The 13,439-nt window shown below is 42.7% G+C and overlaps 1 protein-coding gene across 2 annotated transcripts; it reads right to left on the minus strand.

Moving 5' to 3' along the window:
• Positions 1-841: 841 nt before the first annotated feature.
• Positions 842-13,099, minus strand: rcbtb2 (regulator of chromosome condensation (RCC1) and BTB (POZ) domain containing protein 2). 2 transcript variants are annotated; one of them, XM_078245769.1, is made up of 12 exons: positions 12,870-13,099; positions 11,336-11,470; positions 10,389-10,539; positions 9,411-9,577; positions 9,157-9,315; positions 8,606-8,713; positions 8,363-8,505; positions 7,231-7,421; positions 5,494-5,620; positions 3,067-3,206; positions 2,493-2,623; positions 842-2,378 (listed from the first exon to the last, which is right to left on the minus strand). In XM_078245769.1, exons 2-12 carry the CDS (start codon positions 11,459-11,461, stop codon positions 2,238-2,240), a joined length of 1,584 nt encoding a protein of 527 aa, XP_078101895.1. In that variant the 5' UTR covers positions 11,462-11,470; positions 12,870-13,099; the 3' UTR covers positions 842-2,237. The 2 variants fall into 2 exon arrangements, with proteins under 2 accessions (XP_078101895.1, XP_078101896.1); XM_078245770.1 differs by having other exon boundaries at positions 842-2,394.
• Between the last annotated feature and the right edge of the window lie 340 nt (positions 13,100-13,439).

Genomic DNA, 13,439 nt, shown 5'->3' on the forward strand with positions numbered 1-13,439 from the left:
AGCTCAGCATACTATGAAGCTTAGGTTTCCTTTTAGTCAAGACTGTATGGAAGTTAAACCAACCCATTCTTTGACAGAAGAAAAAGAAAAACACATTTTAAACTTCACTAATGTAATATTTGCGACGCACCAATTATGTTGGATTGCCGTATCTTGTAAGGTGTCCCTGTTATTCTGACCACACCTAGCAGGTATTTGAAATCTCAAAGAAGTCACACTGGATGGTGTGACACTGCAACGCTGCACTTACAGATATAAACAGGAGCTTCCTCTGGCAGGAAGACTTTGAAAGTGTATCTGATACATCTCAATGTGCCGACATGACTATATTACATCCTACACCTATGTGCAAATCATTGCCTCCTCTTCCTGTGTAAATCACATAACAGCAAAAACATTACGAGCGGTGTATTAAGTATTAAAAAGAAATCATTTGCTTGCATTTCACTCACTGGACAGCGTGGCACATTGCCTTGAGTCAGAGCAACTGTATAATGCAGATAAGAGCACATATGACGACAGCAGAGTGAGGCAGGTGTGGAAACCTAAACATGTACTTTGGGTACTCAGTCAGCACAGAAATGTATGATTAGGAAACAATATCCAAGTACAACACACTGCCCCATGATGGCTTAGAGCAGCTATTGATAAAACACAGAGAGTGTGTGTGTGTGTGTGTGTGTGTGTGTGTGTGTGTGTGTGTGTAGCTAGCTGTACATTTGCCCAAATGTTGTATGGTCTGAATATTAAATGCAGTATTTAACATTATGTAGTATGTCAAGGCTGTAAATTATTCCACCACAGACAGACCACCAATCACAGCAATAACACATCCATCAAATTCTGTAGTTACTCATTTTAATACATTTTAGATTATCAAATGTTACCATTAGTGCCACTGTCAGCAGATTACAGCATTTTCCATACAAAATGAGAAAACAGGCATTTTATTTTAGTAATTATCAAAATGTTGAAAAAAAAACCCCAAAACAATAATTGGCTTGTTAAAATAAAAGCATTTTGTTACATTTTATTTAGACGCATGTAGAAATGTAATGTGGAAATATCTGGTAACTACATTTAAAGAGACTATATGAGGCTATATTCAACAGTCAATTGGCAATTACACAAGCCAGCACTATTTCATTACCACAAGGTGCTACCAGGGGAGAGATAGAAAGAAATACTTGTAAAAAGATGCTGCCAATATACAATAAAAAAAAAAAATCCAACAACCCAACTTTTGTAAACATAACAAATTGCAATGAAATACAACTGTAAAATAGGCTAAAGCTACAGTGTAAGATCACCGAGAATCGGTATGCTTGTGTAAGTCAGACAGCGTTTCCTGCTGCACAGAGAGGGTTAATCCGAACACACGTAAACATGCAGTAGGATGTCTGTATCTATCATAAAACTGACTGCACCTTTTGATATCAGTCAGCTGGCGATGGCCAAAAGTAATAAAAAAAAAAACACGCCTTCGACGCTCTGTGTGTGTGTGTGTGTGTGTGTGTGTGTGTGTGTGTGTGTGTGTCGTGTTAGGTCACGGCAGCAAAACAGTGCAAATGTTAGTCGATACAAAAGTAACTGTATGTTTGGATAGCGAAGGTGAAACACTACAGTATAAAACAAAGAAAAAGAGCAGCTTGTGTTTCTCCCCTTATTAAATATTACTTCTCAATCCAGAATGTTTGAGAATCAAGGGTCAATTCATGGCTACAGTAGGATATACTTATTATTTATTTTACTAACTGATAAAGGGCATTGTGATAAAAAAAAAAAATAATGACCTATTGCAAAGAATTATGTTTAGCATTCAGCATGTCCAGGCATCCTGTCACTGCGAGGCATCCGTCTGTCGACCAGCTTGATCAAACAAATCAGACGCCTAATTAGCAAAGCCTATTGTCAGGAACGCATCTTTCTTAATCAGCCTCTGCGATGTCTCCTTGTGACTGACCGAGTGGGGTAACCCGATATTTACGCCCCCAAAAGCAACTTGTGTGTGTGTGTGTGTGTGTGTGTTTGGGCTGGGTTCAGGGCAGTAACACAGAAGCCGTCACTTAGAGGCTGAAACCTTAAACCCTTTGCCTCTGCAGCGGCAACATCCCCAGCGACGAGGCTTTGAAGTGCTGATCAGGCTGCTGTTTACTTTGGTCTCGGGTCGACTCTCAGGACCTCGGTGGGCTGAAACCTCAGCGTGTTGAGTCCGTCACTACGGGGGCCCGCTCTAGTCAGTTTTTGAAGGCCCCGTAGCGGCTGGCTTTACTAATGAAGTTCTTCAGCAGGTCGTGGTCCATGTCTGCAAATGCCTGGGTCTGCGTGACAGCTGTTAGGTGGTTGATGCAAAACTTGAAGCAGAACTCCTCCAGGTCCTAAAAATGAAGAGGGCTGTCTGGTCATTGCTGAGGAGTATAACTGACTAGCTACTGAGAAGGCCCCCCACCACCATGGTGTTTGACAGTGTGTCAGGGGGGCTATAAGCTTACCCGCGCCTCATACTTGACAGCGGCAGAGAGCAGAGTGATGGCGTTCTCCTCGGAAATGCCCCTCTTGATTGTTTCCTGGCACAGCCTCTTCAGCCGCGTCTCTCGGTAGAACGTGGCCAAGTCCAGCAACCCTGCGCACAAAGAACAGCACACAGGTGAGTGTGTTCAGGAGCATAGACGCCGATTTATGTTTTCCTCCGTGGGTAAAAAGTAGTCAAAAAATGTTTGCATTTCAGAACGTTAGGAAATGGACAGCGGCCGACACCAACACACACGCCTATTAACTCGATAATAAAGCCGTAAAGTAGGCTATCTTTCAACTCTTTCTAATCCGACAGACGCTGTGATTGGTGGATAGGATATGGAGCTGGGGACTGACAGCAACATAACCAATCACACTATGACAGACGCTCCACTTAGCACCAACTGCAATGTTTAATTTTAAATGAATGTAGACTACTGGCAGTCTGGCACACGTGGGTGCTCCGTATTTTAGGCGTATCAGCGCCTATGTTCAGGACTTCTGCACTGACTTTCAGTGTGTGAAGGACGGTGATCCGTGTCTGGGGCTTACCAATAGCATCCTCTGGTGGCAGGTTAATGGTGTCTGTGTAGAGGTACTCCAGAAAGGCTCGGTACACCAGGTATGAGAACTGGTGGACTTCTATGGTCTCCTCCTCCATTTCATTAAGCAGTGCACGAAAATGCTCACATCTGGAGAGGAAAGAAAAGGTGCTGACTACTCCAGTGACATGTCAAAGATACCACACCGGTGATTTAGCATGTGTTTGCCTATTAGTTTTTTTAAGAATGCGTACCTAACAGTATTGATATTCTTCAAATCATGCTGCAGTGATTCAAAAACCTATTTTACAAAGAACTTAAACCAAGGCTTGTATTAACTTGTTGTACAGTGATAGTTATCAATCATTCGACTCCAGAGTTGTCCAACTCTGAACAAGTACATAGAAACAGTGATGGGTCTTTTTTAATGTACCGTAATTGAAACTGTAAACTTGTGTCAAAGTGAAAATGAAATATTTTCATATATTCTTGTGATCTAACTTGAAATTCACTCTTAATTCCATAATACACGCCACGAGGCAAAGCAGAGGCACATGGCCAACAACTAATAGCCCACAGTATTTTTCCTTATTCTGGCTCTCTGCATTATACATACTGATTACCATTTCCCCTCCCTGCTAATCTGTACTGGCTCAGAACACTGCCTTGCTGTCATTTCTTCTGAGGACACGCCTGAACAAACAACGGCGTCTTCATTCGAGAAGTGCATCTCAAAACGGGCCATTTGCACGTGATCTTGGCAAAGCACGCGTTTTAATCTGTTGCACATCCGTGCGAGCGCGTGCACTAGGGGCTGACGTCGCAGACAATCTGGCTCCTTCCTAATGACAGTGCAAAAGAGCGAGGGACTGGAATGCAGATGTTTTGTACCCAAGTGCAGTTATAAAAAGAAAAGCAGGAAACAATAGGTCTGCCTTAGCTTCCCCGTGACATTAACAGGAAAGACGAGGAAACACTGTCAAACAGATGGGACAGGCAACAGGCAGCTTGCAGTAGGTATAGGAGTGGGTTTGCTACCATGGTGCTACCACAATTAACAAAATGTATGTAAAATGTAGGAAAAACTAATTGTTTCTATAATTAACATTGGGGCTGAACGATTAATCCTTTTCAAATCGAAATTGTGTAAAACAATCACACACTTCTGACACCAAAGCGTATTTCTGTTCCCCTGAGTGTGGTATACCAAGCACTTTCATTACTCATGGCCAAGCACAACCTCTAAATGTGAAAAACAGACTCATGTGACGAAACTGAAAGTCCAGATGGAGAAGCAGGCTGTTCTTGGTGAGAAAAAGAAAAGAAAAGAAAGTCGCTCTTAAAAGTTGAGTCGAGCAAAGAAGAAAAGAGCACAGGGGCCCGACATCAGAGAAGAAAACCTGGAGACAGTTTCAGTTCCTGTATTAGGATCATCATGTGCACCCAAAGGTCATGTGTGAGTAAAATAACTGTGGTTCTTATTTTGTGTACATAGGAACCACAAGAAGAAGATATTGTAAACAAAATTAAATATTGTGTGTGAGCAGGTACGGTTCATAATGCTTGCACACATTGTACACCTCACCAGACTCACACCAGCTGCTCAAAATGTCATGCCATTGGATGGGAACTCTGTTTCTTTGGTTGGTTTTTACAGACTTCCATTTATTCAAGGAGGCTATACTGCACTGACAGAATATTAACAAAGCATGCAAAAAGTATACATTAAGTTGCAAAAACTGAAAAGGTGAGAAATGATCATCACAACCAAAATAGGACTACACATTTTTATTTTTTTAACTGCAGTGCTCTGCTACGTCCTGCTACGCTCTGCAGTGCCCTGCTACACTCTGCTACGTCCTGCTACGCCCTGCAGTTCCCTGCTACGTCCTGCTACGCCCTGCAGTTCCCTGCTACGTCCTGCTACGCCCTGCAGTTCCCTGCTACGTCCTGCTACGCTCTGCAGTGCCCTGCTACGTCCTGCTACGCTCTGCAGTTCCCTGCTACGTCCTGCTACGCTCTGCAGTGCCCTGCTACGTCCTGCTATGCCCTGCTACGCCTTGCTACACCCTGTAACGCCCTGCAGTGCCCTGCTACGCCATGAACTACTACAACTACTATTTCGAGTCACTGTTCCATTATCTTTATTGTGACTGTTATTGCCACTGTTCATCACACCCCCAACCGGCACCGTCAGACACCGCCCACCAAGAGCCTGGGTCTGTCCCAGGTTTCTCCCTAAAAGGGAGTTTTTCCTCGCCACTGTCGCACTAAATGCTAGCTCTTGTGGGATTTACTGGAATTGTTGGGTCTTTGTAAATTATAGAGTGTGGTCTAGACCTACTCTATCTCTGGAGTGTCTTGAGATAACTCTTGTTTATTATTATTATTTGATACTGATACTGATTTGGGCTTTGAGTGTCCTTGTTCTCTGTACCTGATTTTCAGCAGGGCTTTGTGAACATGGATACACTTCCCATCAACCAAGAACTTTAGGTCAGAAATCTCTGGGCTGTCAAACTCCTTCTTCAAAGACTGGGCAACAGTCAGGTAGTCATCGCCATCTGGCAAAAAAGAAGAAAAGAAAAGTACGTTTGTTTTCAAAGAACGAGTAAACGACAAAATGAATGAATGACAACAAATTTAACTGGAGTCACTATTTTGGTGTTTTCCCATTACATGGTACCTGCTCGCCTCGCCTCGACTCTACTCGTCTTTTTTGGTTTTCCATTATGAAAAAAAGTCCCCGGTACCTGCTAACAGGTACTTTATTTAGTATCACCTCCGTCGAGGTTCCAAGCGAGCTGAGGCGATACCAAAAGGTGACGTGAAACCTGCAGACTGCTGATTGGTCGGAGAGAATCGTCACTAATCGCTGAGCCATCATTGCGAGTAGCGACAGACGGGGGGCGTCCTGAACAAACCCGCCATTTTTAAATAATGTCTTCTGGCTGCGGCAATCCAAAACAACACACATTCGGCTGTGTGTGTGTGTGTGTGTGTGTGTGTCTCGTTCGGTCACGGCAGTTTCCTGCAGCATCGCTATGACGACCAGCCACGCTCGCCTCACGCATGAGGTGGTACTAAATCTGCAATGGAAAAAGGAGGACGGGGCACCGCGGTCGAGTCGAGCCGAGCCGAGTACAGCTGGTACTAGCAGTGGGTAAACGCCATCTGTTCCTCGACTACAGGGGTGGCCAAACTACGGCCAGTGGCCAAGTATTGAATTCATTTAAACTTTCTAAAACTAAAGTTTCAGAGCAGCAGATACAGAAATACTTTTTGTATTATGTGGCCACACCAATAAACTACTGTAATATCAAACATTAAACTGTGGCACATGGGGTTTTCTGTTCTCGAAACGCACGATTGTCTTGCAGTGTAACTGGTTGAAAATGTACTATTGTTTGGCTGGGAATGCTTATACTTTACTGTATAGGGCCCAGAATCAGTTCCCCCCGCCCCCCGTGCTCTAGCACTTTGGCTGAGCAGTTAACAACAGACAGAAACTGATTGCACTGATGCAATACATGCATACAGTGGCTTGTTAGTGACTGTAAACTTATTTTTCAGAGGGAAGCCAATAACTTTACAAAATGGAGTGTAAACAAGTTTCAAATGAGATCAATAGGCATACATATGACTGTTTGACATGGACAGGAAACAGAGTTTCCTGTTTACCTTAGACCACTTCCAGGAATTTGTACCTATGACACACGTGACCGTGTGGTATGTTTACCTCCGATGAGAACAGGGTAAATGGGGCAAATTCCAAAAGGTCAAGAAACATTTTAAATCCTTAGTCATTGCCTCCAGCAAGAAGGTTATGTTTTCGATTTGTTTGTCTGTCTGTCGGCAGGATAGCGGAAAAACTACTTGCCCGATTTTCATGAACCTTGGTGGAAGGGTGTAGCATGGGCCAAGGAAGAAGCCATCACATTTTGGAGCGAATCCACAAATCATTTTTTAACTTTAGTTAACATTGCGAGATAAGGCTTTTGTGCTGCATTCATGTTGTCGGAATCAAAAAAATGACTTCCAGACTGGGGAAAAACCTCACACTGCATTAACATGGCATGCATGGCAGAGGTCTGCGCTCTCCGAGTGCACTTCTAGTTGAGGATGTTTAGGAAACTCTTGGGCTCTTTTTTTTGTTTCCATTAAACACTCTTACCTACGGAGAGGAGGTGCCACGTGACTGCTGGTGTGGCGAAGCAGGCAAACACATCGTCTGTGCTTCCGAAATGGGTGAGGTGGGGGCTGACCACAGCCTGACCTCGACACTGACCCCACATCACAACCTGCCCGCTCTGGGTCTTGGCAGCTGACGTGTGGCTGGTGTGACATGCAGCCACCTCAACCAACCTAGTGACAGAAACAGAATTCAAACCTTACAGTAATTCTAATGTACGGTCTTCTCATGCAGACTGTAAGTTGAAATAGGTCTAATATGGCCAATAAAGAGGCAAGGAAGGCATTTCTATCAGACAAATAGATTTCTACGATGAGCACTACTTCTCCAGAGTCAGCAATCAATCTCTGTTTACTCTATGATGATTAAACAATGCCTTTGAGGCATTTAGCAACCAAGGGCCTCTATCTTGCCCCCGGCGCAGCGCGGCGCAAAGCCCGAAGCAAGTGTCTTTGCTAGTTTAGGACCGACGCAGTTGTCAGTTTCCCGTCCAGCGCCCGCGTCGTTTAAATAGCAAATGCACCCATGGGCGTGCTGCTCTTACAGGGAGGCGTGTTCAGGTGCATTCTGGGCGTATTGCTATCTTGAGGCAGCGGGAAGTGATCGCGCCGTTGACCAACAAAAACCTGGTCTAAGGTCAATAGCGCAGCATTTCATTGTTATTTTAACAGCGACTAAATAAAATGCTCCTAGGCTCGTGCACTGCGCACGCACACTATGCTCGTTACACACACACATAGGGACACGCAGCAGCACACAAACATGCACAAGATTACAAATAAAAATATTACGGTGCAAATCCGCCATCATAATAAGCAATTCGCCAAGGTCCAAACGCGCCTGGCTTTTGAAGGGAATGGGAGATGACACTCTGATTGGTTTATTGCATGTTACGCCCAAAACACACCTATGAATTAATGAAGACACATAAGTACAACCCTTTGTGTTGCAAAAGTGGATTTGGACAGGCCCTAAAAGCACCTGCGCCAGGCGCTTCACGCCGTGCGCTTAGATCGTTAAAATAGGGCCCTAAATCTCTCAGGAACTTTTCATGCGGCCATCAGTGACCTGTGGTGGTGGCAGAGAGGCCAAGGGGTTAAAACGAAGTACAAACCTCTCCTTGTCTGTGTTAATTAGAGTGGGGAGAGCTTGGTTACTCTTATTGCCTGTTCCCAACTGCCCATATGAGTTGGCTCCCCAGGCGTAAACCATCCCCTCATCTGTAAGTGCCAACGTATGTGCATATCCACAGGCAACCTGTATATGGGAAGGATGAGTGTAATTAAGCTGAACGTTAACGGATATGAATAATCAAAAAACAGAGCTTTATGACATTTATCTCTCCCTAGGCTCTTACCTGGACGATGTTGACACCTTGGAGAGCAGCAATCCTGCATGGGGTCTGTTGATTTCCATTGTTGCCCAAACCTAGCTGTCCATTGCAATTGTAGCCCCAACCATAGATCTACACACAGGGGACAAATTCAGACTATGCACACACTATATCAAGGCATTGGTGGGGGGTGGTTTTCTGTATGCGTATTTGAAAAATCTGACATATCAGCAGCTCGTTGGCATTTTCTCTCACTTTTTTCCTTCACTTTTTTTAGTGCATACATGCATATGTATATTCTTAGATGTCCCCATTTTAGGAAAAGCATTTACTGTGACCTGCGATGAACATGGGGACAGTAAATCAGGGTAAAAATGGGTTTACAAATTACAAAAAGAAATACGTAAAAACATAAAATAATTAGCCATGCCATCTTCTATTGAGGTGTGATACACATTTGCGTTAGACAAACCCCTTCAAAGAAAGAGGACTGCCCACTGACAAAGAAGTTGACTCCTGAGAGCACTGATTCACTTCTTCACGCTAAACATCTGCAGATTGATGTGACCCATTACCTCTCCATTGTCTAGTACAGCCATAGTGCAGAGCTGACCACAGGCTATGTTAACCACCACTTTGTTCTGCAGGCAGCTGCTGACGCGGCGCGGTGTCGGCTGGTTGGCGGTAGACCCTGAACCTACTTGGCCGGAGTTGTTGTAACCCCATGCGTACACCTGAACACAGAGAGCGAGAGATGTCCACTGTCCAAAGAAACACACAGATGGAGGAGAAAGAATCTCACGAAAGGACCCGACTGACGAGCGGTTACCTCTCCGTCAGTTGTGAGGGCAATCGTGTGGTGGGAGCCACAGGCCACCTCTGTCACTCTCTTGCTCAGGAGGTTGGTGGACACCAGGGCAGGGGTCAGTCCGTGGTTGGTGGTCCCATTGCCTAGCTGGCTGTAGCCATTGTGGCCCCAAGCAAACACCTCTCCATCTATGAAGCAGCAGGCAAACCTTCATTCATGTTGTCTCAGTGGTTAATATTTTATTAATATATAGGAAGCCAACGACTTCAACGACGCGATTTACAGCAGAGTAAAAGACATCTGGATAAAAGGCCAAATGGGATCCAAATGTGAACAAATGCCTGCAATCACTGTGAAATTAATTGACAGGTCTGGTAATGCACGAACGGACACTTCGTAGTAGTAAGTAAATCAATAATGTTTGTAATGTTTCCTGAGGCTGTTAAAGTTCTGTTAATAACACTCAAAAAGAAATAGCTTGAAATCTGACTGGTTGGAAACAAAATGCATCTTTTTGTTTAATCTATGTTTGTACAATCACATTATCTATGTGAACTGATCTATGGTCATTCAAGCACCGATTGGACCAGTAAGGGGTTACAATAATTGTCCACTGTTTGATGCGACGTTGTGCGACTGCTGGTTAGCGATAACGACAAGGCCACTTCTGTCCCAAAACACGGTAAACTGTTAAATGTCAGCATACAAACCGGTCACTTTTAACAGACCAATTGCCCTTAGCTGAAAGCCATATTCATCCGCAGAACATTTAATGCATTCACATCACACCCATATGAATTCAAGTTATTAAGACTCTTATTTAAAATTTTATTTTGCTCAGTTGTTTTAAATGAGGCGATTTTTGATAGTATGTGGGCAGCGATGACACAGCATGGTCATAAAACCAGATTCTAGACATTTGCATGCACAATGGCATTGCTTTGCATCCTGAGGATATGTCCCCTCGGGGACAAATACAAGTTTTCTGGACTGGATTACCTGCAGTAGCGATAGCCACATGTGGTCCTGTTCCATAGCTTAGGGACACAATCTTCTTTCCACACAAGACATCAATCCGGCGCGGCTCAATAGTGCTTTGAAGGTCTCCGAGCCCTAAACAGCCGCTGCAGTTGGTGCCCAGAGCAAAGACCTGCAAAGAATGAATGAAAGAATGAAAAAATGATGCATAAATGCTACATTCTGTTGTTTACTGATAATATGGACACACAAAACATTTGGTGATATGACGTACTGGGGAGGAGACTAAATAATATCGACACTTTGTTAGTAGGATTTATAATTATGATTTCAAATACTGTCCCAGTTGAATCCCTCAATGTACAAATGGCCAGCAACTAACAATTTTTTCACCATTGCTTCTCTGTCTATTATTGATTTTGATCGATTGTCTATAAAGTCTCTAAAATGTCACAAAGTTCCCAGTGCAGAGATTTTGACAGTCAACTTTGTGTCAACTGACTACATAATTAATGGAGTCATCATTTCAGCGTTAGTCACACCCCAAATAGAACTACACCTGCAACCAAAATGTAATCTTTAAAATCTGTAAAGAATATTTTTATCACGCCACAATTGACTGCTCCGTGACATAAACAGTTTGGGACACAGGGAAAAACAAATGAGTAAGCAAGAGTGGCAAGACGCGGAACGCCCTACACCTTTCCTCAGGATAGAAATGGAGCTTGCTCGGGTATTAGGCCTGTATGGCTAAAGATAGCCTCATTCTATCTGCTTATCCCTGGGCCTGGACCTGCACCCTGAATCAACCACAGAGCGAGAGGCCTGCAACTTTTTTTCTATCCACTTCTAAATAGACAATAATCAAACAAAGAAGAAAGATTAGTCCATCAGGTCCTGCGACAAATCTTCTACACAGCATGTAAACAAGAGGCTTAAAGCACACTTGCTTTAACCCAAAGTGTTACCTCATCATTAACTGTGACATAGAAGGCTTCGTTTGCAGCACTGCCAAAGACACAAGCCTGCCGAATAAGCCGGAGTTCCTCAGGAGGAAGGAGTGCAAAAACTGGCCACTTTCCCACGTCCAGCATACTACTCAGCTGTGAAATGAGGAGAAAACTGTTGAACAGATGTGAATAAGAGTCATCCAGAGATTTTGTTTAAAAAAAAAATACAGTGTACAAAAACAGAATATTTTAGGAAAAGGCCTCAATGGGAAGAATATGTTCCTTTCGTCTCCTAAGCATTGTCTGGGTGCTCTTTGAAAGAAGGAATAGATTCATAAAGTAAAATGCTGAGTTAAAGTCAAACAGGAATATGGTTCAGTTGTCGTGTTAAAGCCATTCCTGCTCCAGTGAATACAATCTTGATTGCATACAAATTCCTATTTCTGTTGTTGTTTTTGTTGTGCTGTTATCACAAGGTGACAAATGGCAAAATCTGCCAAAAAAACAAGGCAAACTATACTGCTTAATTAATATGCCAAATGGTAACTACTGTAAATTGGAGATTAAGTATTGTCCAGTCTGCCACCAATGCATTAAGTAAAAAGTTTTCCCAAGCCTCAAAAGGTGCCCAGCACAGACAGCAAGTGGGACCTGCGCCCAGTTTTGTAGACAGATTAAAACATGTATACTGCTGACTGAGGTAAACCCATTAACAGTGTGTTCACTGACAGAAGGAGTTTAGTCCATGTAATGTCACCTCGACATTTTTCTTTGCTCTAACATAACTGAAGCCTGATGCAATATATCCAGCTCAATGGCCAAACCATACGTAAAAGGACGCATGATGTTTTAAGGGTAGCATACTAACCAGCACACATGCCCACATAATAGATTTGAAAACATGTATTTAATGGAGCTTATTAATAATCCTGACCGTCCCCCCCCCCCCCCCTCAAGATCTCTGTCTCATTGTGAAATGCTGCCTTCATCCAAACTCATATTAGACTAGTTAAAAGACTAATAAAGTATTTAATAGGATTGACATTACTTAGCAATTCTCAGCTGAATTATAAGCATCAGGCGGGCAACATTTCATAATTAGCAATATTCAAAGTGTCAAAGCGCTCTTAAAATGGCCATGCCATACATATATATATATATATATATATATATATATATATATATATATATATATATATATACACATATATGTGATACTGTAGTTTTGACATATGATATATATATATATATATATATATATATATATATATATATATATATATATATATATATATGTCAAAACTACAGTGGTTGTCTCCCAGTGAGCAATAACATCAAGTTGCACTTGCATGAACCCAGACTCCTAACCATCCCCAACTAACGTTACAGTAACGTTACACGCCGCTGTCTTCAAATCAACAAATGCCAAAGAGGATACGCATAAACTACACAAAGGAGGGAAAAAAAGTGACAAAACTGTTAAGCTAATTAGCCTAAGGAGTGTTGTTGCTGCTGGGAGCCGCTGACGCTTCAAACTGTTGACGTTAGTTACCTTGCTGTTGTTCTAGCTAACGTTAGTGTTTCCTCCGCGGTGTCGTTTTCTAATCCCTGAACACGGAAACACGGAGAAACTGTCAGCCAGCATATTCCTCTGCTGATCAAGTTGCTAATGGAATCATCTCGGCAGTCTGGTATGGATCTAGCTTTACATCAGTTGCTGTGTGTTTGCACCAGTTAGCTTTGATCGCAACACTACCACCGTACTTCCTGTAACGTTAGTTAGATGGTGCATTCACGAAAGTCGGAGCTGGGACCTTCTTATGTTATTATTTTTTTTATTTTATTGAGTCATTCAGAATACAGATATACAAACAAACAAGGCATATTTACAAAACCACTTTAAAAAATAGAGCTTTTGCTCGGGTCGAGCATATAAACAAAACCTAGGAGCTTATACATAACAAATCAACATAAAGAATCAAATAAAATAAGAGAAAATAAATAGAAGGGGCTAGCTCAAATTAAGTTAAGAGTTTCAAGTAAATAAATCAATTCAAGGGCTTTTTTTTAATCCTTAACCCGTTTCAGTGACTTACACATCAGATTTAACTCATTCTTCCAA

The sequence above is a fragment of the Sander vitreus genome, chromosome 3, assembly GCF_031162955.1.
Source record: "Sander vitreus isolate 19-12246 chromosome 3, sanVit1, whole genome shotgun sequence".
NCBI lineage: Eukaryota > Metazoa > Chordata > Actinopteri > Perciformes > Percidae > Sander > Sander vitreus.

Excerpts from the sequence above, each read along its gene's own strand:
- rcbtb2 (XM_078245769.1), bottom strand. The coding sequence starts at position 11,461 with ATGCTGGACGTGGGAAAGTGGCCAGTTTTTGCACTCCTTCCTCCTGAG. Across the intron at positions 9,578-10,388 it reads TGTGGCTATCGCTACTGCAG|ATGGAGAGGTGTTTGCTTGG; the intron begins GTAATCCAGTCC and ends GCTGCTTCATAG. Across the intron at positions 7,422-8,362 it reads ATTAACACAGACAAGGAGAG|GTTGGTTGAGGTGGCTGCAT; the intron begins GTTTGTACTTCG and ends TTCTGTCACTAG.